The sequence below is a fragment of the Pogoniulus pusillus genome, chromosome 44, assembly GCF_015220805.1.
Source record: "Pogoniulus pusillus isolate bPogPus1 chromosome 44, bPogPus1.pri, whole genome shotgun sequence".
NCBI classification, from domain to species: domain Eukaryota; kingdom Metazoa; phylum Chordata; class Aves; order Piciformes; family Lybiidae; genus Pogoniulus; species Pogoniulus pusillus.
Genome location: NC_087307.1, coordinates 630,619 through 657,273, shown reverse-complemented (window position 1 = coordinate 657,273; position 26,655 = coordinate 630,619). Strand labels below are relative to the sequence as shown.

General features: G+C 45.9%; 3 protein-coding genes across 3 annotated transcripts in view; all 3 read left to right on the top strand.

Moving 5' to 3' along the window:
- The window catches only part of LOC135192818 (butyrophilin subfamily 3 member A3-like), a 29,706-nt gene extending 23,992 nt beyond the window's left edge, over positions 1–5,714 (top strand). The window contains exon 11 of the mRNA XM_064176195.1: positions 5,224–5,714. Coding sequence (XP_064032265.1) covers positions 5,224–5,714 — 491 coding nt within the window. The remainder of the gene's footprint in view (positions 1–5,223) is intronic.
- Positions 1–26,655, top strand: part of LOC135192824 (deleted in malignant brain tumors 1 protein-like) — a 501,013-nt gene that overhangs the window by 139,024 nt on the left and 335,334 nt on the right.
- The window catches only part of LOC135192817 (butyrophilin subfamily 3 member A2-like), a 99,271-nt gene continuing 94,664 nt past the window's right edge, over positions 22,049–26,655 (top strand). The window contains exons 1-3 of the mRNA XM_064176194.1: positions 22,049–22,121; positions 23,171–23,527; positions 24,914–25,198. Of these exons, the coding sequence (XP_064032264.1) occupies positions 22,049–22,121; positions 23,171–23,527; positions 24,914–25,198 (715 nt within the window). The remainder of the gene's footprint in view (positions 22,122–23,170; positions 23,528–24,913; positions 25,199–26,655) is intronic.

The window sequence follows — 26,655 nt, the reverse complement described above, 5'->3', positions numbered from 1 at the left end:
GGATTGGTTTGGATTGGGTTGGTTTGGTTTGGGTTGTTTTGGATTGGATTGGATTGGATTGGGTTGGGTTGGGTTGGGTTGGGTTGGTTTGGTTTGGATTGGTTTGGTTTGGTTTGGGTTGGTTTGGATTGGATTGGATTGGAATGGTTTGGATTGGTTTGGGTTGTTTTGGATTGAATTGGATTGGGTTGGGTTGGGTTGGTTTGGTTTGGTTTGGATTGGGTTGGATTGGGTTGGTTTGGGTTGGTTTGGATTGAGCTGGATTGGGTTGGGTTGGTTTGGTTTGGATTGGGTTGGGTTGGGTTGGTTTGGTTTGGATTGGGTTGGATTGGGTTGGTTTGGGTTGGTTGATTCCTTCGGGGCAGTTCCTGTGCTTTGTAGCTCTTTTGTCTCTGTTTCTGTTCACTTTTCTCTTCCTCTTTCTCCTTTTTGAGCTTTTGGGGTTTTTTTTGGTGGTTTTGATTTGTGTCTTTGGTTTTGTTGTTTCTTTTGGGCCAATTTTTGTGTTTTGGTTTTTTTTATCTCTATTTTTGTTATTTCTCTTTTCCTTTCTTTGTTGTTTTGGAGCTTTTTAGTTTTTTTTCTTTTGGTGGTTTTGATTTGTTTGGTTTTTTTGCTTCTTTTGGGGCAGGTTTTGTGTTTTTTTTTCCTTTACTTTTGTTATTATTTCTGTTTTTCTTTGTTGTTTTTGGAGCTTTTTGGGGTTTTTTTGGGGGTTTTGATTTGTTTCTTTGCTTTTATTCTTCCTTCTGGGTCGATTTTTGTGTTTTGGGTTTTTTTATCTCTATTTCTGTTATTATTTCTCTTTTCCTTTGTTGTTTTTGGAGCTTTTCAGGGTTTTTTTTTGTCATTTTTATTTCTTTCTTTGGTTTTGTTGCTTCTTTTGAGGCAATTTTTGTGTTTTGTGGTTTTTTGTCTTTATTTTTGTTATTTCTGTTTGTTGTTTTGGAGCTTTTTGGGGTTTTTTTAGGTGCTTTGGATTTGTTTCTTTGGTTTTGTTGCTTCTTTTGGGGCACTTTTGGTGATTTGGGTTTTTTTAATCTCTATTTTTTGTTATTTCTGTTTGTTGCTTTTGGAGCTTTTTGGGGTTTTTTGGGTGCTTTTGATATGTTTCTTTGGTTTTGTTGTTTCTTTTGGGTTTTTTTTTGTGTTTTGCTTTTTTTTAATCTCAATTTTTGTTATTTCTCTTTTCCTTTGTTGTTTTGGAGCTTTTTGTTTGTTTTTTTTAGTGGTTTTATTTGTTTCTTTGGTTTTGTTGCTTCTTTTGGGTCAGTTTTTGTGTTTTGCATTTTTCATCTCTATTTTTGTTATTATTTCTCTTTTCCTTTGTTGTTTTTGGAGCTTTTTGGGGTTTTCTTTGTGGTTTTAATTTGTTTCTTTGGTTTTGTTGTTTCTTTTGGGGCAATTTTTGTGTTTTGGTTTTTTTATCTCTATTTTTGATATTTCTCTTTTCCTTTCTTTGTTGTTTTGGAGCTATTTGCCTTTTTTTTGTGGTTTTAATTTGTTTCTTTGATTTTTGTCATTTCTTTTGGGACAATTTTCCTGCTTTGTATTTTTTTGTCTGTTCTTTTGTAATTGTTCCTGTTTCTCTTCCTTGCTTTGGAGCTTTTTGGCTTTGCTCTTGTTGAGATTTTTTTGGTGGTTTTGATTTGTTTGGTTTTGTTGTTTCTTTTTGGGCCAATTTTTGTGTTTTGGGTTTTTTATCTCTATTTTTGCTATTATTTCTCTTTTCCTTTGTTGTTTTAGAACTTTTTTTTTTTTTTTTTTTTTTGCTGGTTTTGATTTGTGTCTTTGATGTTGTTGCTTCTTTTGGGGCAATTTTTGTGTTTTGTTTTCTTTCTTTTATTTGTTATTATTCCTGTTTTTCTTTGTTGTTTTTGGAGCTTTGGGGGTTTTTTTGTGGTTTTGATTTGTTTTTTATCTCTATTTTTGTTATTTCTCTTTTCCTTTGTTTGTTGTTTTGGAGCTTTTTGGGCTTTTTTGGTGGTTTTGATTTGTTTCTTTGGTTTTGTTGTTCCTTTTGGGTTGATTTTTGTGTTTTGGGTTTTTTATCTCTATTTTTGTTATTATTTCTCTTTTCCTTTGTTGTTTTGGAGCTTTTTTGGGATTTTTTTACTGTTTTTTATTTGTTTCTTTGGTTTTGTTGTTTCTTTTGGGCCATTTTTTGTGTTTTGGGGTTTTTTTTGCCTTTAGTTTTGTTATTATTTCAGTTTTTCTTTGTTGTTTTTGGAGCTTTGGGTTTTTTTTGTGGTTTTGATTTGGTTTTTATCTCTATTTTTGTTATTTCTCTTTTCCTTTGTTTGTTGTTTTTGGAGCTTTTGCGGTTTTTTGGTGGTTTTGATTTGGTTTTTATCTCTATTTTTGTTATTTCTCCTTTCCTTTGTTTGTTGTTTTTGGAGCTTTTGGGGTTTTTTGGTGGTTTTGATTTGGTTTTTATCTCTATTTTTGTTATTTCTCTTTTCCTTTGTTGTTTTGGAGATTTTTTTTTTGTTTGTTTTTTGCTGGTTTTGATTTGTTTCTTTCATTTTGTTCCTTCTTTTGGGGCAATTTTTGTGTTTTTTTTCCTTAATTTTTGTTATTATTTCAGTTTTTCTTTGTTTTCTTTTTGAGCTTTTGGGTTTTTTGGTGGTTTTGATTTGTTTTTTATCTCTATTTTTGTTATTTCTCTTTTCCTTTCTTTGTTGTTTTGGATCTTTTTGACTTTTTTTGGTGGTTTTCATTTGTTTCTTTGGTTTTGTTGTTCCTTTTGGTTTGATTTTTCTGTTTTGTTTTTTTTTCATCTCTATTTTTGTTATTATTTCTCTTTTCCTTTGTTGTTTTGGAGCTTTTGGGGATTTTTTTACTGTTTTTGATTTGTTTCTTTGGTTTTGTTGTTTCTTTTGGGCCATTTTTTGTGTTTTTTTTTCTTTATTTTTGTTGTTATTTCAGTTTTTCTTTGTTGTTTTTGGAGCTTTGGGGTTTTTTTGTGGTTTTGATTTGTTTTTTATCTCTATTTTTGTTATTTCTCCTTTCCTTTGTTTGTTGTTTTGGAGCTTTTTGGGCTTTTTTGGTAGTTTTGATTTGTTTCTTTGGTTTTGTTGTTCCTTTTGGGTTGATTTTTGTGTTTTGGTTTTTTTTAATCTCTATTTCTGTTATTATTTCTCTTTTCCTATGTTGTTTTGGAGCTTTTTGGCTTTCTTCCTGCTGGATTTTTATTTTGGTGTTTTTTATTTGGGTTTCTTGGTTGTTTTTTTGGGGCAATTTCACATTTTGTGCTTTTTTTGTTCTTTATTTTTGTTGTTTTTTCTCTTTCCCTTCATTGCTTTGGAGCTTTTTGATATTTTTTTTGTGGCTTTGATTTGTTTGTTTTTGTTGTTTCTCTTTGGCCAATTTTTGTGTTTTGGATTTTTTAATCTTGATTTTTGTTATTATTTTTCCTTTTCTTTCTCTGTTTGCTCTTTTGGAGCTTTTTGGCTTTGTTCTTGCTGAGGTTTTTTTGGTGGTTTTTATTTGCTATTTGGTTTGGATTTTTTTTGTGGGGTTTTGTGTATTTTTTATCTCTACTTTTTCTGGTTTGTGTCAATTTGTTTTGGGTCCTTTTTGTGGCTTTTTTTGTTTTTTTTTTTAATCTCTATTTTTGTTATTATTTCTCTTTTTCTTTCCTGTTTGTTGTTTTGGAGCTTCTTGGCTTTGTTCTTGCTGGGATTTTTTTTTTTTTTTTGGGTGGTTTTGATGTGTTTGGTTTTGTTGTTTCTTTTGGGGCAATTTTTGTCTTTTGAGGGTTTTTTTATCTCTATTTTTGTTATCATTTCTCTTTGTCATTTTGGAGCTTTTTGGCTTTGCTCTTGCTGGGATTTTTGTTGTGTTTTTTACTTGTTTGGTTTGGTTTTGTTGTTTGTTTTGTGTCAATTTTTGTATTTTGTGCTTTTTTACCTTTCTTTTTGTTATTGTTTCTGGGGTTTTTTGTTTGTTGTTTTGCAGCTTTTTGGCTTTGCTCTTGCTGGAGTTTGGTTTTGATTGGTTTTATTGTTTCTTTTGGGGCAATTTTTGTCTTTTGAGGGGTTTTTTATCTCTATTTTTGTTATCATTTCTCTTTGTCATTTTGGAGCTTTTTGGCTTTGTTCTTGCTGGGATTTTTTTTTTGGGTGGTTTTGATTTATTTGGTTTTGTTGTTTCTTTTGGGGCAATTTTCTCTTTTGAGGGGTTTTTTATCTCCATTTTTGTTATTATTTTTCTTTCCTGTTTGTTGTTTTGCAGCTTTTTGGCTTTGCTCTTGCTGGGGTTTGGTTTTGATTAGTTTTGTTGTTTCTTTGGGGCCAATTTCTGTGTTTTGGGTTTCTTTATCTTTCTTTTTTGTATTATTTCTGCTTTTGTTTGTTGTTTTGGAGCTTTTCAGGTTTTTTTGTGGTTTTGATTTGTTTGGTTTGGTTTTGTTGTTTCTTTTGGGTCATTTTTTGTGTTTTGAGTTTTTTTTTCCTCTTTTTTTGTTATCATTTCTCTTTTTCTTTGTTGTTTTGGAGCTTTTTGCCTTTGCTCTCACTGGTTTTTTTTTTTTTGGTGGTTTTTACTTGTTTGGTTTGGGTCTATTTTTGTGTTTTGTGGTTTTTTATCTTTATTTTTGTTACTATTTTTGGGTTTTTTTGTTTGTTGTTTTGGAGCTTTTTCTCTTTGTTCTTGCTGGGATTTTTTGGTGGTTTTTATTTGTTTGGTTTTGTTGTTTCTTTTGGGTCAATTTTTGTGTTTTGAGTTTTTTTTCCTCATTTTTGTTATCATTTCTCTTTTTCTTTGTTGTTTTGGAGCTTTTTTGCTTTATTCTTGCTGGGGTTTTTTTTGAGTATTTTTTTGTTTGAGTATTTTTGTTGTTGTTTGGGTTTGGGTTTATTTGTTTGTTTTTTTGGGTATTTTTGTTGCTGTCCTTCTGTCTGCAAGCTCCTGTTGAGCTTTTCCCCACCCCAGACCCCCAGGTCCTGTTCCTCAGAGCTGCTCCAGCTCCTCTTGAGCTTTTCCCCACTCCAGACCCCCAGCTCCTGTTCCTCAGAGCTATTCCAGCTCCTGATGAGCTTTTCCCCACTCCAGACCCCCAGGGCCTGTTCCTCAGGGCTGCTCTCAGCCATTCCCCGCTCAGCCTGTTCCTGGATCAGTTTCTTTCACCCTCTCTGATTGTTGCTCATGATCCTGACAACCAGAACTAATTTGGTGCTTTCTGTTTTGTTTCACTCCTTTCCCCCTGACTCCTTTCTGCAGTTAACATCACTCTGGATGAGAACCACAAACATCTCAGCCTCACCATCCAGGGGAAGCGCAGAGTTGCAGCCTCCACCCAGCTGAAGCCCCTACGCAGAGCTCTGGTGGCAGCCACTGAAGGCTTTTCAGGAGGGCAGCACTATTGGGAGGTGGAGGTGGGGGACAAGTCAGAGTGGGAGCTGGGTGTGGTGAGCAAGGAAGCCAGGAGTGGGCTGAGGAGCAGCACAACTGTCCCAAGGGAGAACTTATTCAGCCTGCAGTTTTCCCATGGAAAATACAGCTTGAGTGGGGAGGATGAGGTGAGGGAGGGGAAGCCCTGCAGCGTGGTGGGAGTGCTCCTGGACCAGGAGCAGTGTGTGCTGTCCTTCTTTGATGTGGAAGAAAAGTGCCCTCTGGGCTCTCTCCACCTTGACTTCTCCAGCAGCCTCTACCCCTGCTTCAACCCAGGCCCCGATGGCAAATGGTTAGGAGTGCGTCCTGTGAGCACCTAGAGCCTGAGAGCCTCCCTGGGCTTCCCTCCCTGGGCAGCTGCCAACAGAGCCACAGAGTCAGAATGAGCCAGGCTGGAAGTCCTGGTCCAACCAACCCCCTAATGCCTTCTAACCAGAGGACAGAGTCATGGAGCCAGCCAGGCTGGAAGGGAGCTCCAAGCTCATCCAGCCTAACCTATCCCCTAACACCTCCTGACCAGAGGATAGAGTCATGGAATCATGGAACCAGCCAGGCTGGAAGGGAGCTCCAAGCTCATCCAGCCTAACCAATCCCCTAACACCTCCTAACCAGAGGACAGAGTCATGGAACCAGCCAGGCTGGAAGGGAGCTCCAAGCTCATCCAGCCTAACCTATCCCCTAACACCTCCTGACCAGAGGATAGAGTCATGGAACCAGCCAGGCTGAAAGAGAGCTTTGACACCACTGAGTCCAACCTATCCCCTAACACCTCCTAACCAGAGGATAGAGTCATGGAACCAGCCAGGCTGGAAGGGAGCTGTTGTGGCAGGACTCATAGGCCCAAAACAGGCTTCCACCTGTCCTGCCTTGCCTGGGCATGTTCTCCTGCTCCACCAGAGAGGCAAGCATGGGAAACAGACACAAAACCTGGCCCCAGAGAGCCTGGCCTGCCCAGGGCCCTGTGGTGTAAGCTGCACACACTTAGCCTAGTGCAAGGCCTCAGCTTTTCCCAAATCAGGGACAAGTGAGCCTGTGGCTGTGCCTAATGTGGTAAGGATTGGCTGACTGCCACCCTGAGTGGCTGTGCTGTGTCCAAAGGGCAACTTATCTCAGCCCACGTTGTTAAAAAGGGGATATGCAGGAGCACAGCCTGCTCTGCTTTGCTGCTCTGCTCCCCTGCTCTGCTTTGCTGCATTGATCCCCTGCTTTGATCCCTTGCTCTGCTTCACTGCTTTGCTCCCCTGCTTTGCTCTCCTGCTCTGCTCTCCTGCTTTGCTCCCCTGCTTTGCTCTCCTGCTCTGCTCTCCTGCTCTGCTCCCCTGCTTTGCTCCCCTGCTTTGTTGCTTTGCTTTGCTGTGCTGCTTTGCTTTGCTGCTTTGTTCCCCTGCTTTGCTCTCCTGCTTTGCTTTGCTGCTCTGCTCCCCTGCTCTGCTCCCCTGCTTTGCTCCCCTGCTTTGCTCCCCTGCTCTGCTCCCCTGCTTTGCTCCCCTGCTTTGCTTCACTGTTTTGCTCCCCTGCTTTACTCTCCTGCTCTGCTCTCCTGCTCTGCTCCCCTGCTTTGCTTTGCTGCTTTGCTCCCCTGCTTTGCTTCCCTGCTTTGCTGCTTTGCTCCCCTGCTTTGCTCCCCTGCTTTGCCCCCCTGCTTTGTTTTGCTGCTTTGCTCCCCTGCCATGGAAGAGAATGGGAAAGCAGGGAGAGGACTCAGTGTGAGTGAGCTGCCCAAGCAATCCAACTCTTTACTGAGACCTCAGGCTCCAAGTCACCAGGCACACACTTTGCAGTTAGGGTGAGCAAAGTGAGCACAGGCAGCATGCAGTGTGGCACTGCTCACTGGCATTTGGTGCATTTAAGTATTCGACTGTGCATAATCCTCCTGCTTGTGGTTACTGCTAAAGCATTTTTAGTGCACCTAGGAATTGGAATTTGCACATTCCTCCTATTTCCCTCCTGCTCTGCACACAGTCCCAGAGAAGGGCAACGAGGCTGGGGAGAGGCCTTGAGCACAGCCCTACGAGGAGAGGCTGAGGGAGCTGGGATTGGTTAGCCTGGAGAAGAGGAGGCTCAGGGCAGACCTTATTGCTGTCTACAGCTACCTAAGGGGAGGTTGTGGCCAGGAGGAGGTTGCTCTCTTCTCTCAGGTGGCCAGCACCAGAACGAGAGGACACAGCCTCAGGCTGCACCAGGGGAGATTTAGGCTGGAGGTGAGGAGAAAGTTCTTCCCTGAGAGAGTCATTGGACACTGGAATGGGCTGCCCGGGGAGGTGGTGGAGTCGCCGTCCCTGGAGCTGTTCAAGGCAGGACTGGACGTGGCACTTGGTGCCATGGTCTGGCCTTGAGAATTGTGGTAAAGGGTTGGACTTGATGATCTGTGAGGTCTCTTCCAACCCTGATGATGCTGTGACACTGTGATACTGTGACACTGTGTGATAGAAGCTGCTTATCAGAAGGCTCAAGGCCACATTCCTCTGAGCTTCTTCACACACAGCGCTGTGGTTTACTGCAGTTCCAACACACTCAGAGCTCACATCCAAGGCTTGATTGTACAAGCTTCTAGGGGCTGTGCCCCCCATTTTCCAGCCAGTTCCCAACACCCTGCTTTGCTGTGCTGCTTTGCTTCCCTGCTCTGTGCCTGCTCTCTCTGCTGTGCCCAGCCCTGCTGCTCTTGCACACTGCCTTATTGCTGCCTGCTAAACTCCACTGCTGCGAGTCACCAGGAGCAGACCCTGGATGTCTGCATGCCATCAGCTTGTGTGGCCAATGTGACATGGTACTGAGACTGCAACACATCTGCCTCTGCACCTGAAGGTCCTGCCTAGAACCCCTGGACACAGACACAGATCATCCAGAAGAAGCCAGCAGCCAAGGTCAGAGATTGGCTGCATCCTGTCCCCAGGAGCCAGGAAGATTCAAGCCTCGATGTCCAACAAGACAGAGTCCCCTGAGAGCATTTGGGCACTGTCTGGGCTGTGGGCAGCCTCTGTGAGGGTAACAACCATAATCTGTGAGCAAATACTCAATATCTCTTTGTGATACTCTGCTGCCTTCTGCCATAGAGCAGAGAGAGCTTGAGCCCAGCTGCTGGGCAAGCAGCACATTGGCCACAAGTGGCACTGACCGTGGGAAGCTTCTCTTCCAGGTCAGTCACTGCTGCTGTATTTGCTGCCTCTGTGAGCTGCAGATGTTACCCTGAGAATGTTTCCATGACCATGTAGGAAATGAAACTTTATCAAAATGAGTCCTGGGGGTGGCAGAGCTCTGAAGAGCAGCAGCAATAAACAGCACTGATGTGGGAAAGCATCACCTGGCAGCAGTTAACTTCCCCTCTGCAGCAGGAGCTGAGACCTCTCAGTGCAGCCAACCTGCCAAGCTTCAACATCTTTGTGCTCTCAGCATTGCTCTCCACACCTCAATGTCTTAGAACCATAGAATCAGCCAGGCTGGCAGAGAGCTCCAAGCTCCTCCAGCCCAACCTCTGCCCCAGCCCTGCCCAACCAACCAGACCCTGGCACCGAGGGCCCCAGCCAGGCTTGGCGCCAACCCCTCCAGCCATGGGCACTGCACCACCTCCCTGGGCAGCCCATTCCAGTGCCAATCATTCTCTCTGACAACAACTTCCTCCTGACCTCCAGCCTAAGCCTGCCCTGGCACAGCTTGAGCCTCTGTCCCCTTCTTCTGGCCCTGCCTGCCTGGCAGCAGAGCCCAAGCCCAGCTGGGCACAGCCTCCCTGCAGGCAGCTGCAGGCAGCAATCAGCTCTGCCCTCAGCCTGCTCTGGGCCAGGCTGCACCCTCCCAGCTCCCTCAGCCTCTCCTCACAGGGCTGTGCCCCAGGCCCCTCCCCAGCCTTGCTGCCCTTCTCTGGGCACCTTCCAGCACCTCAGCAGCTCTCTGGGACTGAGGAGACCAGAACTGGGCACAGCACTGCAGGGGTGGCCTGAGCAGTGCTGAGCACAGGGGCACAAGAACCTCCCTGCTCCTGCTGCCCACACTGCTCCTGAGCCAGCCCAGGATGCCATTGGCTCTGCTGCCCACCTGGGCACTGCTGCCTCCTCTGCAGCTGCTCCCTCCCAGCACCAGTCGAGTACTTATGCCACCAGATCAGACATGCTCAGGGCAGTTACCTCTGGGAACAGGAGGAGTTACTGCAGTCAGCTTCTGGAACTCATTTCCATCCAGCCTGGCCAGGTCCCTCTGCAGGGCTCTGTTACCCTCCAACAGCTCCACATTGCTCCTAGCTTGGTGTCATCTGCAAACTTACTGATGCTGGACTCAATCCCCTGCTCCAGATCATCAATAAAGATATTGAACAGGACTGGGCCCAGCACTGATCCTTGGGGAACACCACCAGTGACAGCTGCCAGCTGGATGTGGCACCATTCACCACCACTCTCTGGGCTCTGCCCTCCAGCCAGTTCCTGACCCAGCACAGAGTGAATCTGTCCAAGCCATGAGCTGCCAGCTTGGCCAGGAGCTGCTTGTGGCAGACAGTGTCAAAGGCTTTGCTGCAGTCCAGGCAGACTCCATCCACAGCCTTCCCCACAGTCACCAGGCAGGAATCTGATCAGAAAAGGAGATCAGGTTGGTGAGGCAGGACCTGCCCTTCCTAAACCCATGCTGGCTGGGCCTGAGCCATTGGCCATCCTGCAGGTGCTGTGTGATGTCACTCAAATGACCTGTTCCTTGCCTGGGTCTAAGAGAGAGCTGTCATCAAAATCAGCTCACTCTTGGGTCTAGCAGGGAGGAACATTGGCAGCAGGGCTTGAGCATGGAGCTTCCTGAGCTGATTTTGGTGTCCATCATCAAAACCCTGACATGGGCAGCACAGTGCTGCTTTGGTGTCTTCCAACATGAGCCTGATCTGGCAGTTTGAAGAGGAGGAGCTGCCTGCTGGAGGAGAAGTAGAACTGGAGGCACAGTTAGGAATCAGCCACTCCCCTCAGGCAGTGAGGTTCTCTTCTCCACTCCTTAAGAAACAACTCACTGATTCACAGCACTGAGTGGAACCATCACCTGCTGCACTGCCACCTCTGCATCACACACAGAGGGGCAGAGGTGACCTTCAGAGCATCCAAAGGCATCCTGGGCTGCTTCTAAGGCAGAGCTGGGTGCAGTGCTCCAGGTGGGGTCTCAGCAGAGGGCAGAATCCCCTCCCCGGCCCTGCTGCCCACACTGCTGCTGCTGCAGCCCAGGCCCTGGCTGCTCTCTGGGCTGCAGTGCTCATTGCTGGCTCCTGCTGAGCTTCTCCTCCAGCAGCTCCCCCAGGTGCCTCTGCTCAGAGCTGCTCTCCAGCCTGGCACTGCCCAGCCTGGACTGGTGCTTGGCATTGCCCCCACCCAGCTGCAGGACCTTGTCCTTGGTCTTGTTGAAGCTCCTGAGCTTGGCTTGTGCCCACCTCTGCAGCCTGCCCAGGTGCCCCTGCATGGATCCTGCCCTCCAGCCTGGCTGAGCACCACACAGCTTGGTGTGGGCAGCAACCTGCTGAGGCTGCACTCAGTGCCCCTGCCCATGGCACCCACAGAGATGCTGAGCAAGGCTGGTGCCAGGACTGACCCCTGAGGGACTGCCCTTGGCCCTGCCTGCCCTTGGCACTGCCTGCCCTTGGCACTGCCTGCACTTGGCCATGCAGCCATTGGCAGCCACTCCTTGGCTGTGGCCATCAAGCCAGTTGTGTGCCCATCAGTGCTGCACCCCTCAAACCCATGTGGCACCAGCTTGGAGAGCAGGATGTGGTGTGGGACAGTGCCAGAGGCTGCTCAGGGCCAGGCCAGTGCCAGCAGCTGCTCAGCTTCATCTCTGAGTGTTGTGACCTGTTCATAGGAGGCCTCCAGGTTTGCCAGGCAGGATTTGCCCTTGGTCCAGCCATGTTTCGAGGCTGCAGGGTGTGGGGATGCAAATAAAATCCAAGGTTTGGTCAAAGGTTTTCCAAGAGGAGCCCAGCCCAGGTCCACCTTTCCACTCATTTCTCAGGGTGGTCCTTCAAGATGATATTGCTGCACCCAGCTCTGGAGCCCCTGGGACAAGAGGGCTGTGGAGATGCTGGAGCCTGCCCAGAGCAGGGCCAGGAGGATGCTCAGAGGCTGCAGCAACTCTGCTGTGAGCACAGACTGAAAGAGTTGGGGCTGTGCAGGCTGGAGCAGAGGAGGCTCCCAGGGGACCTTCTTGTGGCCTGCCAGGACCTGAAGGGGGCTACAAAAGAGCTGAGGAGGGACTTTTGCGGCTGTGAGGGAGTGGCAGGAGTGGGGGGGATGGAGCAGAGCTGGGGGTGGGGAGAGTGAGGCTGGAGGTGAGGAGGAAGTTGTTAAGGAGGAGAGTGGTGAGAGGCTGGAATGGGTTGCCCAGGGAGGTGGTTGAGGCCCCATGGCTGGAGGTGTTTGAGGCCAGGCTGGCTGAGGCTGTGTGCAGCCTGCTCTAGGGGAGGGTGTCCCTGGGCATGGCAGGGGGGTTGGAACTGGCTGATCCTTGTGGTCACTTCCAGCCCTGACTGATTCTGTGGCTCTATGACTCTGTAACACTGAGGTGAAGTCAGCTCCTACCTGCTCAGCCTGTGGAAGGAGCTGTAGGCTGAGTTGTGCCTCCCCCCAGGCTGTCAGAAGCCAACCTGTGTCCTTAAGGGCTCTCAGTCCTGGGCATCCTGGCTGCAGCTCAGCTGCTGTGAGCTTGGTTTGAAGGTGAGGCTTCAGCTTTCATCTGCATCTTCATTCTCCCTCTAGAGCCAAAGGAGGTTCAAGCATCCAGCAGAAGAAGGAGGCCATGAAGATGCTCCAATGCCTGCAGCAGCTCTGCTGTGAGGACAGGCTGAAAGGGCTGGGGGGGCTGTGGCCTCAGGAGACTCTGGAGAAGACCTTACAGCTGCTTGGCAATAGATGAATGGATCCTGCTGGAAGGCTGCAGAGGGCCCTGGCCAGGCTGCATGGGTGGGCAGAGGCCAAGGGCAGGAGACTGAACCAGGCCAAGGGCAGGGTCTGCACTTTGGCCACAGCAACCCCAAGCAGCTCCACGCTGGGGCCAGAGTGGCTGAGAGCAGGCAGGCAGAGAGGGCCCTGGGGGTGCTGGCAGAGAGGAGCTGCAGAGCAGGCAGCAGTGCCCAGGTGGGCAGCAGAGCCAATGGCAGCCTGGGCTGGCTCAGGAGCAGTGTGGGCAGCAGGAGCAGGGAGGTTCTTGTGCCCCTGTGCTCAGCACTGCTCAGGCCACCCCTGGAGTGCTGTGCCCAGTTTTGGGCTCCTCAGTCCCAGAGAGCTGCTGAGGTGCTGGAAGGTGCCCAGAGCAGGGCAGCAAGGCTGGGGAGGGGCCTGGGGCACAGCCCTGTGAGGAGAGGCTGAGGGAGCTGGGGGGGTGCAGCCTGCAGCAGAGCAGTCTGAGGGCAGAGCTGATTGCTGCCTGCAGCTGCCTGCAGGGAGGCTGTAGCCAGCTGGGGTTGGGCTCTGCTGCCAGGCAGGCAGGGCCAGAAGAAGGGGACAGAGGGTCAAGCTGTGCCAGGGCAGGCTCAGGCTGGAGGTGCCAGGCTCTCACCACCCTCCTGCTGAAGAACTTCCTCCACTCCACTCTCCCCTCCTCTGCCTCAGCTCCAAACCATTGCCCCTGGCCTGGCTCATGTCCCCTCAGCACAAGTCCCTCTGCAGCCTTCCTGCAGGAGCCCTTCAGGCTCTGGCAGCAGCTCTGAGCTGCCCCTGGAGCCTTCTCCCCTGCAGGCTGCACCTCCTCAGCCCCCTCAGCCTGTGCTCACAGCAGAGCTGCTCCAGCCCTGGCAGCATCTTTGTGGCCTCACTCCACGGCTCTGAGTCCTCCTCCTGCTGGGGGCAGCAGCGCTGGGGGCAGGGCTGGAGGGGAGGTCCGGGCAGAGCGCAGGGGAGCTGAAGTCAGCTGAAGTAAGGGAGAAGGAAACTGAGTGGGAGGAAAAGAATCACTGAACAGAAATGGTCTGAGATGAAATCAAAGCAGAGCAAATTAGCATCAACTGAAGCTGATTGAATGGAAGCAAAGGAAGCAGTGGGGAAATAAATGCGACACAAATGGAGGCAATGCAACAGGAAAATCAATTCCAGTGAAATGAGATTGAAGAGAATGAAAAATGGGACAAGAAATTAAATTAAATTAACAGAAAATAATGATGCAAATGAAAGGAAAAGGAACTAAAAGGAAAGGAAATAATCTGGCAACAAAATAAATGAAAATGTAATAAAAAATCATGTTAAAGGAAAAGATAATTGAAAGCATCACAAGAAATGGAGTGAAAATGAAGTAGAAAGAAATAAAAGAATAAAGGAAATGAAAATAAAAGAAAAATTAAAGAATGAAAATGAAATAATAAAGTAAATGAAAATGAAACAAAAGGGAATAATGTGGCAGTAAAATAAATAAAAATTGAATAAAAATCATGTTAAAGATAATTGAAAGCATCACCAGAAATGAAGTGAAAATGAAGTAAAGTAGAAAGAAATGAAAGAATAAAGGAAATGAAAATAAAAGAAACATTAAAAATTAAAATAAAATAATATGGCAAGAAAGTAAATGAAAATAAAATGAATGAAACTGCAACAAAAATGTAATAAAAATGAGACAATAAATGAAATGAAATTAAAGGAAAATAAAATAATAAATCAAATTAAAATTAAATCAAAGGCAATGAAAGGAAAATAAAATAATGAAGTTACAATTAAATTAAAATGAAATAATAAAGTAAATGAAATGAAAATGAAATAAAAGGAAAGGAAATAAGCTGGCAATAAAATAAATAAAAATGGAATAAAAATCATTTAAAAGGAAAATATAATTGAAAGCATCACAATAAATTGAGTGAAAATGAAGTAAAATGGAAAGAAATAAAAGAATAAAAGAAATAAAAATGAAAGAAACATTAAAAATTAAAATAAAATAATGTGACAAGAAAAGTAAATGAAAATAAAATTAAGTGAATTGAATTAAAACGAAAATGTAATAAAAATGAGACTAAATCAAATGAAATGGGGTCGGGGAGCAGTGTGTTCCCCTGGAAATCCATGAAGAATTAGTTCAGGACCTGCTGAGCCATCTGGACACCCACAAGTCCATGGGAGCAGATGGGATCCATCCCAGGGTGCTGAGAGAGCTGGCAGCTGAGCTGGCCAAGCTGCTCTCCATCATTTTCCAGCAGTCCTGGCTCACCGGAGAGGTCCCAGGAGACTGGAAAATGGCCAACGTGGTCCCCATCCACAAGAAAGGTGGGATGGAGGAACCTGGGAACTACAGACCTGTCAGCCTGACCTCAGTGCCAGGGAAACTGATGGAGCAGGTTAGCTTGGGGGTGATAAGAGCACACCTGAGGGATGGCAAAGGGCTCAGGTCCAGCCAGCATGGGTTTAGGAAGGGCAGATCCTGCCTTTCTAACCTGATCTCCTTCTATGATCAGGTGACCCGCTTGGTGGCTGTGGGGAGGCCTGTGGATGTGGTCTGTCTGGACTTCAGCAAGGCCTTTGACACTGTCCCCCACAGCAAACTGCTGGCTAAGCTGTCAGCCCATGGCTTGGATGGCAACACTCTGTGCTGGGTTAGGAACTGGCTGGAGGGCCGGACCCAGAGAGTGGTGGTGAATGGTGCCACATCCAGCTGGCAGCTGTCACTAGTGGTGTCCCTCAGGGATCAGTGCTGGGCCCCATCCTCTTTAACATCTTCATAGGTGATCTGGATGAGGGCATGGAGTCAGCCATCAGCAAGTTTGCAGATGACACCAAGCTGGGGGCAGATGTGACTGAGTTGGAGGGCAGAAGGGCTCTGCAGCGGGACCTTGACCACCTGGACAGATGGGCAGAGTCCAAAGGGATGGGGTTCAATAGCTCCAAGTGCAGGGTGCTGCACTTTGGCCACAGCAACCCCATGCAGAGATACAGGCTGGGGTCGGAGTGGCTGAGAGCAGCCAAACGGAGAGGGATCTGGGGGTGCTGATTGATACCCACCTGAACATGAGGCAGCAGTGTGCCCAGGTGGCCAAGAGAGCCAGTGGCATCCTGGCCTGCATCAGGAATGGTGTGGCCAGCAGGAGCAGGGAGGTCATTCTGCCCCTGGACTCTGCACTGGTTAGACCACACCTTGAGTCCTGTGTTCAGTTCTGGGCCCCCCAGTTTAGGAGGGACATTGAGATGCTTGAGCGTGTCCAGAGAAGGGCAACGAGGCTGGGGAGAGGCCTTGAGCACAGCCCTACGAGGAGAGGCTGAGGGAGCTGGGATTGGTTAGCCTGGAGAAGAGGAGGCTCAGGGGTGACCTTATTGCTGTCTACAACTACCTGAGGGGTGGTTGTGGCCAGGAGGAGGTTGCTCTCTTCTCTCAGGTGGCCAGCACCAGAACGAGAGGACACAGCCTCAGGCTGTGCCAGGGGAGATTTAGGCTGGAGGTGAGGAGAAAGTTCTTCCCTGAGAGAGTCATTGGACACTGGAATGGGCTGCCCGGGGAGGTGGTGGAGTCGCCGTCTGTCACGGAAGGTAGTTTGGGAGGATTAGGGGAAAACACACGAAGGCTCACTTGTATGGTTCAAGTGATTTACTGCTCAAACATGGAGATCCCCTCCCAGACTAAATTCCCCACCTGAGTTATTTTAGGTTTGAAGTTGTAGAAAAACAGTTCAGAAAATAGCAGATAAAGGAGAGTCTGTGATTTCCTTAGAGTTCTTTTGAGTCTTTAAAGTTACTCAGCCTTTAGGTGAGTTCTTTCTTTGGTTTACTCACGATTCAGCGGTTCAGATCAGCAGGATTCGAGGTTTGGGTGGTGTCCCTTTGTTCGTCAGGATCAGGCCCAAGCAGGTTTCAGGCCTCTGCGGGTCCCTCGTCGGGCAGGGCCGATCAGGAACGAGAGGTCACCGGGGCAGGAGCGAGGCAGGCAGGCAGGCAGGCGAGCGAGCAGGCAGCAGCAGGTACCAGCAAGCCCCGATCCAGGCCAGCACACCATTTATAATGCTCAAAGAGGTAACCCTCCAGCCCAGGCTATTTTACCTTATTCTTACAGACTGGCACAAAGTTAGAATCAATCCATACAATTGGAGAATCTTTACCAAAACAACTTCTAAGACCACCCCAAGCTCGGCCCACACCAGGTGTGGAACGGGCATGAGAACTGCCGTTCCCCCTAGCCAAAACAGTGGCCATTGTTTACCTTTTATCTCGACCAGGGAGAGACTTTCTCATGGCACTGAAGGACTGTTTTGGTTTTGCAATGCTCTTGGCATTAATGTGAGACACTGTAACTTTCACAACAGGGAGGCCTGCTGAGGGCTTCTGCTACTCTCCATAACACCGTCCCTGGAGCTGTTCAAGGCAGGACTGGACGTGGCACTTGGTGCCATGGTCTGGCCTTGAGCTCTGTGGAAAAGGGTTGGACTTGATGATCTGTGAGGTCTCTTCCAACCCTGATGATACTGTGATACTGTGACACTGTGATACTGTGAAATTAAAGTAAAATAAAATAATAAAGTAAGTTAGAATTAAATTAAAGGAAAATAAATAAAATAAAAATAATAAATTAAGTTAAAATTAAATTAAAATAAATTACATTTAAAAAGTAGTGTGACAATAAAATAAATAAAAATAAAGTTAAATAAAAGAATTAAGTTAAAATTAACTTAAATTAAAATAAATCAAATCTAAAAAAGTAATGTGATAATGAATTAAATGAAAATAAAGTAAAATGAAATAATAAAGTCAAAATTAACTTAAATTAAAATAAATGATATCTAAAAAAATAATGTGACAACAAATTAAATAAAAATAAAATGAAATAAAGAAAAATAAAATTTATTTAACTGAAACATAATTTTCTAAGGGTCAGTAAATTAAAGTAAAATAAAAGAAGGTGACAGTAAAATAAATAAAAATTAAATTAAATTAATTTAAAGCCAAAAGATAATTAAAAATGCAGCAATAAGGTAAATGAAAATAAAATAAAATAATAAATTAAGTTAAAATTAACTTAGCTTAAATTAAATTAAATTAAAATGAAGTATGATAAAATAATAAAGTTAAAATTAAATGTAATTAAAATAAAGTAAATTCTAAAAAAATGTGACAATAAAATACATAAAAATAAAATTAAATAAATAAAAATAAAATTTAATTAACTAAACCATAATTTTTCAAAGGGTCAATAAATTAAAGTAAAAAAAAAAGGAGACAGCAAAATAAATAAAATTTAAATTAAATTAATTTAGAGCTAAAAGATAATTAAAAATGTGGCAGTAAATTACATTCAATGAAAATAAAGTGAAATAAAATAATAAATTAAGTTTAAATTAAATTAAAATAAAATAAATTAAACTAAACTAAGCTAAACTAAGTTGACAATAAAATAAATAAAAAATAAATTAATTTCAAGCTAGAAATGAATAAAAAATGTGATAATAAATTAAAATAAAATAAAGTAAAATAAAATAATAATTTAGTTAAAATTCAATTAAATTAAAATAAGATGACAATAAAATAAAGTAAAATAAAATAAATTTAAAGCCAAAAAGCCAATTAAAAATGTGACAATAAACACAATTAAAATAAAGTAAAATATAATAATAAATTAAATTAAGATTAAATTAAATTAAATCGTGTGGAATAAAATAAAATTTAATTAACTGAAACATAATACAAAAAGTGAAATGTAATTAAAATTAAAAAGGAAAATAAAATAAGGTGACAATAAAATAAAATGAAATAAATTTAAAGCAAAAAGATAATTAAAAATCTGGCATTAAATTAAATTAAATGAAAAGAAAGTTAAATAAAAGAATTAAGTTAAAAATAAATGAAAATAAACGAAATTAAAATAAAATAAGTTGACAATAAAATAAATAAAAATAAAATCAAATAAATTTAAAGCTAAAAGATAATTAAAAATGAGGCAATAAATTTAATTAAATGAAAATTAAGTAAAATAAAAGAATTAAGTTAAAAATAAATGAAAATAAACTAAATTAAAATAATATAAGGTGTCAATAAATTAAATAAAAATAAAATCAAATTAATTTAAAGCTAAAAGATTATTAAACATGTGACAAGAGATTAAATTAAATTAAATTAAATTACAATAAAACAACATTTGATTAACCAAGCCATGATTTTAAGAGTGTCAATAAATTACATTCAAATATATTAAAATAAAGTAAATTTCAGAGATAAATTAAATTCAAATATATTAAAATAAAGTAAATTTCAACGAGAAATTAAATTGAAATTTATTTATAAATGTAAATTTCAAAGATAAATTAAATTCAGATCTATTAAAATAAAGTAAATTTCAAAGATAAATTAAATTCAAATATATTAAAATGAAGTAAATTCCAAAGATAAATTAAATTAAATTAAATATAAATGAATATAAATATTAAAAATATAAATAAAATAAAATATCAGTGAAATTAATAAAAATAAATTTAAATAGAATCAAATTAACAAAAGTAAAAGAATACAAAGCGATAAAATAAATGCAATTAATATAAGCTTAATTAAAGATAAATGACCTAAGCCAAAAGGAATTGAAGTAAAAGGAAAGGAAATTAAAAAAGAAACAAACAAATAAAATTTAAAACAAAATAAAATAAAATAAAATAACATAAATGGAACTAAAATTAAATTGATGAAAATAACCTGAATAAGGCAATAAAAGAAATGCAATTTACAGAAGTTAAATGAATCAAACCAAAACGAATTGAATTGAGATTTAAAACAACAAATAAAGTCAAAAGGGAAAATAAAATTAGCATAACTAAAACTTCGACATTGGATACTGGAATGGGCTGCCCGGGGAGGTGGTGGAGTCGCCGTCCCTTTGGCAGTTCAAGGCAAGGTTGGACGTGGCACTTGGTGCCATGGTCTGGCCTTGAGCTCTGTGATAAAGGGTTGGACTTGATGATCTGTGAGGTCTCTTCCAACCTTGGTGATGCTGTGATACTGTGATACTGTGAAGTGCCACGTCCAGTCCTGCCTTGAACAGCTCCAGGGATGGCGACTCCACCACCTCCCCGGGCAGCCCATTCCAGTGTCCAATGACTCTCTCAGTGAAGAACTTTCTCCTCACCTCCAGCCTAAATCTCCCCTGGCACAGCCTGAGGCTGTGTCCTCTCGTTCTGGTGCTGGCCACCTGAGAGAAGAGAGCAACCTCCCCCTGGCCATAACCTCCCCTCAAGTAGTTGTAGACAGCAATAAGGTCCCCCCTGAGCCTCCTCTTCTCCAGGCTAACCAATCCCAGCTCCCTCAGCCTCTCCTCGTGGGGCTGTGCTCAAGGCCTCTCCCCAGCCTCGTTGCCCTTCTCTGGACACGCTCGAGCATCTCAATGTCCCACTGGGGAAGAGGCCTTGGAGCCCTGCTCCTGCGCTGTGCTTCGGCTCCAGGCGTGCAGGAGGTCAGCAGCCCTTTGAAGGGCTCCGACAGGTTCTGCTCTGCACAGCGTTGGTTGGAAAGCTGCACCCAGGAGAATGATTTACTCCTGGGCGAAGTCCAACCCCAGTCCCTCAGAGCTTGGCTGAGGACAGTGGAGGAGTCCTTGGAGCTATGGAAAGTGAAAGTCCAAGCGCTCAGGTGGGAGGAGGCAAAAGCTTCTCGTGGCCATGATCCATGTGGGTTGCAGATGGACCCTTAGGATTTGACCAGTCAGGTAAGGAATTATGGTCTGGCTGGGAGAGGCTGGTGCAGCGTGAGGGCTCTGGAGGGGGCTGCATGAGCATGGAGGTGCAGGTTTGCTCCTCACAACCTCTGAGGCTGGAATCCTGCTGGGTGCAGGAAGAGTTTGTGGCTGCCCTTGGGAGTGCCCTATGGCGGAGGCTGTGGAAGAGCTCTGCTGTGGGGTTTGCAGTCCTGAGTTCTTCCCCAGAGTGACCTTTTGGTCCAGGAGGCCCTTTCCAAGTCAGCTTTTAACTTTCCAATGCTCTGCTTTAAGGTGGAAGTTAATCAGCTTTGTGCTGCCATTGTTCATGTCCTGCTCTGGTTTTGCTCCTAATGGATTCTGTGATTTGATTTTGAATTTGATTCCAGAGTTTTTACTTCTTAACTTCATTAATCCTAAGATTTATTTTGGGACTTAATTTTCTAGTTTATACTTTTTAGTTGAATGAATTCTCTGATTTGATTTGCAATTCGATTCCAGAGTTCACTTCTGAATGTAAGGAACTCTGTGATTTGATTTGCTATTTAATTCTAGAGTTTATACTTTTTAACTTAATGAATTCTATTATTTGGTTTTTATTTGATTCCAGAGTTTTTACTTTTAAAGTGAAATAATTCTATGATTTGTTTTTTTGATTTAATTGCTTTTTAGTTTAATGAACTCTGTGATTTGATTTGCAATTTAATTCTAGAGTTTATGCTTTTCAATTTAATGAATGCTCTGATTTGGTTTTTAATTTGATTCCAGAGCTTTTACTTTTTAAGTTAAATATTTCTATGATTTTTTTAATTTAATTTATTAGGTTGCTTTTTAGTTTAATGAATTCTGTGATTTGATTTGCAATTTAATTCCAGAATTTTCTTTTCAATTTAATGAATTCTGTGTTTTGGTTTTTAATTTGATTCCAGAGCTTTTGCTTTTGAAGTTCAATAATTCTATGATTTATGTTTGAATTTAAATGTATTAGTTTGCTCTTGAATTTAATGAACTCTCTGATTTGATTTGCAATTCAATTCTAGAGTTCACTTTTGAATTTAATGAACTCTGTGATTTGATTTGCAATTCAGCTCCAGAGTTCACTTTTGAATTTGATGAATTCTCTGATTTCTTTTGTAATTTCATTCTGTAGTTTTTACTTTTTGATTTAATTAATGTTAAGATTTAATTTTTCATTTAATTCCTTAGTTTTTACTTTTTGATTTAATTCTGTGATTTGTTTTTTTTTTTTCCCTATGGTTTTAACTTTTCAATTTAATGAATTCTGTGATTTGGTTTTTAATTTGATTCCAGAGTTTTTACTTTTGAAGTTCAATAATTCTATGATTTATTTTTTATTTTAATTTATTCATTTGCTTTTTAATTTAATGAGTTCTGTGATTTGATTTGCAATTCAATTCTAGAGTTCACTTTTGAATGTGATGAATTCTGTGCTCTGCTGGCCAATTGCAAGTCTCAGAAGCAGAACTTGACTGACCTAACAGTGGATAGAATCATAGAATCATAGAGTCAAGCAGGTTGGAAGAGAGCTCCAAGCTCAGCCAGTCCAACCTTGCACTCAGCCCTGGACAATCAACCAGACCATGGCACTAAGTGCCCCAGCCAGGCTTGGCTGCAACACCTCCAGGGATGGCGACTCCACCACCTCCCTGGGCAGCCCATTCCAGTGCCAATCACTCTCTCTGCCAACAACTTCCTCCTGACCTCCAGTCTAGACCTGCCCTGGCACAACTTGAGACTGTGCCCCTTTCTTCTGTTGCTTCTTGCCTAGGAGAAGAGCCCAACCCCACCTGGGTACAGCCTCCCTTCTGGTAGTTGTAGACAGCAATGAGCTCTGCCCTGAGCCTCCTCTTCTGCAGGATGCACACCCCCAGCTCCCTCAGCCTCTCCTCATAGGGTTTATGCCCCAGGTTGCACCTCTCATTGTCCTGACTTCACTTCAGCTTGATTCACCCTTTGCATTTTGTATTCTTCTGTGCTTGGGAAGGTTTCAGCTTTCTGCTGAGCTCTGCTCTGGATGCTCACTGATGCCCTGGGGAGCTGCGAGGTGATGGGACCCAGAGCTCGGCAGACTGCAGCGCTTCGCTTGGCTGCTGTGCTGCAGGTGGTTCATGTGGTCACAGGTAAGCCTGGGGCCTGCTCCAACCACCTGGATTCAATGTTCAGGGACAGAGGCAAGGTGCAGACCTCAAAAACAAAGTGAATTTCTGGGGGGGGGGGGTGGGGAGGAACCTGTGGTGCTCACCCAGCCCAACCTCCCCTCCAAAGCAGCCTGCCCAGAGTCACAGTGCAGAGGTGGGGCTGGAACCTCTCCAGAGCAGGAGATTCCACAGCCTCTCTGGGCAGCCTGCTCCTGTGCCCCAGCATCCTCACAGGGAAGGATCACAGAACCCTACAATGGTTTGGGTCAGAAAGGACCTTGAGGGTCATCCAGTTCCAAGGGCCTGCCATGGGCAGGGACACCTCTCACCAGCCCAGGTTAGAGTCAGTGAATCATAGAATGGGTTAGGTTGGAAAGGAGCCCAAAGCTCAGCCAGTTTCAACCTCCCACCATAGGCAGGGACACCTCCCACCAGAACAGGTCCCTCAAGGCCTCATCCAAGCTGGCCTTGAACACTGCCAAGGAGGGAGCAGCCACAACCTCCCTGGGCAACCTGTGCCAGGGTCTCACCACCCTCACTGGAAAGAGCTTTTTCCTGACATCCAGAGCCAATCTCCCCTCTGCCATTTCAAACCCATCACCTCCTGTCCTGTCATGACCCAGCCCTTGTCACTTGTCCCTACCCAGCCCTCCTCTAGCCCCCTTCAGATAGTGGAGGCCACTCCAAGGTCTCCTGGAAGCCTTCTCCTCTCCAGCTGCAGAGCCCAAACTCTCTTCCTAAAGAACTTCTTCCTAGAGGTTGCTTAAGGCCTCCTCTGACCTGGCATTGAACATGTCCAGGGAGGGGGAATCCATGACCTGCTTGGGCAACAGTTCCAGTGCCTCCCCACCCTCACTGTCCAGAGCTTCTTCCTCCTCTCCACTCTCCATGTCCCCTCTCCCAGCTCAGAGCCATTGTCTCTCATCCTGTCACTTATCAGATGTCCCTTCCCAGCTCTCCTGTAGGTGACCTCCAAAGGTCTTTTCCAACCTAACCCAGCCTGGCCCTGTGAGACCTCTGTCTTCTTGCAGGCCAGTACAAGATCATCCCCCCTGAGGGGCCTGTGATTGGGGTGGTTGGCAGAGGAGTGACCCTGCCCTGCCAGCTGAAGGTGGACACCATCCCCGAGAGGGTTTTGGTCCAGTGGGAGTTCAGCAGCAGCACTCTCAGAGCCGAGGTGGCCTCCTACGACAGCAGCAAGCCACACAGCCCAGTGCTGGAGCAGAAGGGCTACCAGGGCAGGACAGAGTTCTTCCAGCCTGAGTTCCTCCAGGGGAATGTCTCCCTGCACCTGAGGCAGGTGCAGCTCTCGGACAAGGGCAGATACAGCTGCAGTGTCTTCGCCCACAACTGGTACGACCAAGTGGTGGTTGACCTGGATGTGGCAGGTGAGCAACTGGCAGGGGCTGCTGCTTCCTCATGCAGCCATGGCCTGGGCTGGAAGGGACCTCAAAGCACAGCCAGTTCCACCCCACCTGGCTCTGGGCAGAGGTACCTCACACCAGCCCAGGTTGCTCATCCAACCTGGCCTTGAACACCTGCAGGGAGGAGGCAGCCACAGGCTCCCTGGGCAGCCTGTGCCAGGCTCTCCCCACCCTCACTGTAAGGAGTTCTTCCCTCACCTCCAGTCTCAATCTTCCCTCTTACAGCTCAAAGCCATTGGCCCTGTTCCTGTCACTCCAAGCCCTTGTCAGAAGTCCCTTCCCAGCTCTCCTGTAGCCCCCTTCAGGTCCTGGAGGGCTGCTCTCAGGTCTCCCTGGAGCCTTCTCCTCTCCAGGCTGAGCAGCTCCAACTCCCTCACCCTGACTTCTGAGTTCTATCATGTCTGTGGCTGCAGCAAGGAGACTGCAGACCTCACTCAGCTCACACTGCTTCTCCCATCAGACCTTCCCCAGGCTGCTCAGCTCACACTGCTTCTCCCATCAGACCTTCCCCAGGCTGCTCAGCTCACACTGCTTTTCCCATCAGACCTTCCCCAGGCTGCTCAGCTCACACTGCCTCTCCCATCAGACCTTCCCCAGGCTGCTCAGCTCACACTGCTTCTCCCATCAGACCTTCCCCAGGCTGCTCAGCTCACACTGCTTCTCCCATCAGACCTTCCCCAGGCTGCTCAGCTCACACTGCTTCTCCCATCAGACCTTCCCCAGGCTGCTCAGCTCACACTGCTTCTCCCATCAGACCTTCCCCAGGCTGCTCAGCTCACACTGCTTCTCCCATCAGACCTTCCCCAGGCTGCTCAGCTCACACTGCCTCTCCCATCAGACCTTCCCCAGGCTGAGCAGCCCCAACCCTCCCAGCCTGTCCCCACAGGGGAGGTTCTCCACCCTCTGACCCTCTTAGTGGCCTTCTCCAGACCCACTCCTACAGGTCAACATCCTTGTGCTAGGGGCAGCAGAATGCTCTCATGATCTTGCCCTTCACATCCTCTCATTGCCCCTCCCCTGTTCCACTTTCCACCTCGTCCTGGTTTCATCCTGCTTTGCTTTGCCCATAAGTTTCCAGCCCTTGCAAAGCTTCTCTGTTCTCTTTCCAATGGTCTGTGGAGGTACCAGAGATGAGGCCACAGAGACCTGTTGCTCCACCAAGCCTGTCAGAGGGAACTCCTGAGTCCCATGTGCCACAAGAGGAGCTGCTGGCCACTGCAATGAAAACTCAGATCAGAAATCTGATGGCTCTTGTGTGGCTGGACAGCTCTGGGGGAGGTTTTCCCATCAGCTGCTGTCTGCTGAGGCAAAGTCTTGTCCTCTGGAGCTTGTCTGTGTCTTGTTCCCTAGCTGCAGGTGAGGAGGCTTCGCTCTTCCTGGAGGGCCCTGTGGGCTGGGGCATTGCCCTCACCTGCAAGTCCCAGGGGTGGTTTCCAGAGCCTGAGGTGGTCTGGATGGACAGCCAAGGACCAGTACAGAGGGACAAAGTCACCACCCAGATCATAAGGACCTCTTCAGGCGTTTTTGATGTTGTAAGTTCCACAACTCTCCAGCCAGGAGCCGACAAGGAAGTGTCCTGCAGAGTAGTCAACAACCTGCTCAACGCCAGGCGCGAGTCCAGAGTCCTCATTGCAGGTGAGAGACCCCCAGGGGCAGGCACTGATGGCAGCAGGTGGCAGGTGGAGGGTTCTCAGCTCTCTGCTGACCATGGAGAGGTCATGGACACCCAGGCCAGGCAGAGCTGCCCACTGCTTAGGTGGGCAGGATGGGATAGGATGGGGTGGGATGGGTTGGGATGGGAACATTTCCATCTCTGTGCCTTAGGCTAATTTGTGACATCCAGGACACAGCCTAGCTAGAAGTGCATGATGGGGTTGGGTGGGAGCATCTCCATCTCCACGTCTGAGGTTACTCTGAGACATCCAGGATACAGCCTAGCTAGAAGTGCAAAGCTCTCTTAGGTGCCACCTGAGAGCACTCTGCCCCTTTGGGGAGGGAAGAGTTTGGAAGTGCCAAGGGGGAGAACAAAGGCCTCTGGCGCAGAGATGTGGTGCTGAGGGACATGGCTCAGCACCAGATGTGGTCCTGACTCAATGATCTTCAAGGTCTTTTCCAACCAAATTGTCTCCAGATTCCACAAGGCTGCCCAGCTCCCAGAACCATGACCTGAGCAGCTCAGTGTCTTCTCCTCTCCTTCTCCTTAACACCACCATGGTTACTCTGAGCTTTGACCTGGGCCACCCTCCAGCCACTTTCCCAGGCTCATTCTGTTTCCAAAGTGGAGAAGTTTGGCCCTTGGCTTGTTTCCTAGGCTCACAGAATCACTTTGGCTGGAAGACCTCTTCAGGACCATCCAGGCCAACCACTAACTGAGCACTGCCAGATCACAGCCAAGCTGTGGCCCTCAGCACCACATCAGCACAGCCCTTCAGTGATGGAGACTCCACCACTGCCCTCAGCAGCCTGGGCCAGGGCTTGCCAAGCCTTTCAGAGAAGAAATTGTTCCTAATGTCCAACATAAACCTCCTCTGCTGCAGCTGGAGGCTGTTGCCATTTGGCCTATCACTTACTCCTCGTGGGAAGAGCCCAACCCCCACCTGGCTCCAGCCTCCTCCCAGGGAGCTGCAGAGAGCAATGAGGCCTCCCCTCAGCCTCCTCTTCCCCACACTAACCCCCTCCAGCTCCCTCAGCTGCTCCTCCCCAGCCCTGCTCTCCAGACCCTTCACCACCTTGGTTACCCTTCTCTGGACCTGCTCCAGCCTCTCAGTGTCCTTCTTGGGGTGAGGGACCTGAACCTGGACCCAGCACTCCAGATGTGGCCTCAGCAGTGCAGGAGAACAGTCACTGCCCTGCTACTGCTGGTCACACCAGGGCAGGCTGCTTGGTGGCCTCATGGACGTTTGGAATCTCAGGTGTCAGTATCAGTATCAGTATCAGTATCAGTATCAGTATCAGTATCAGTATCAGTAAGGTTGGAAGAGGCCTTACAGATCATCAAGTCCAACCCTTTACCACAGAGCTCAAGGCCAGACAATGGCACCAGGTGCCATGTGCAGTCCTACCTTGAACAGCTCCAGGGGCAGCAACTCCAC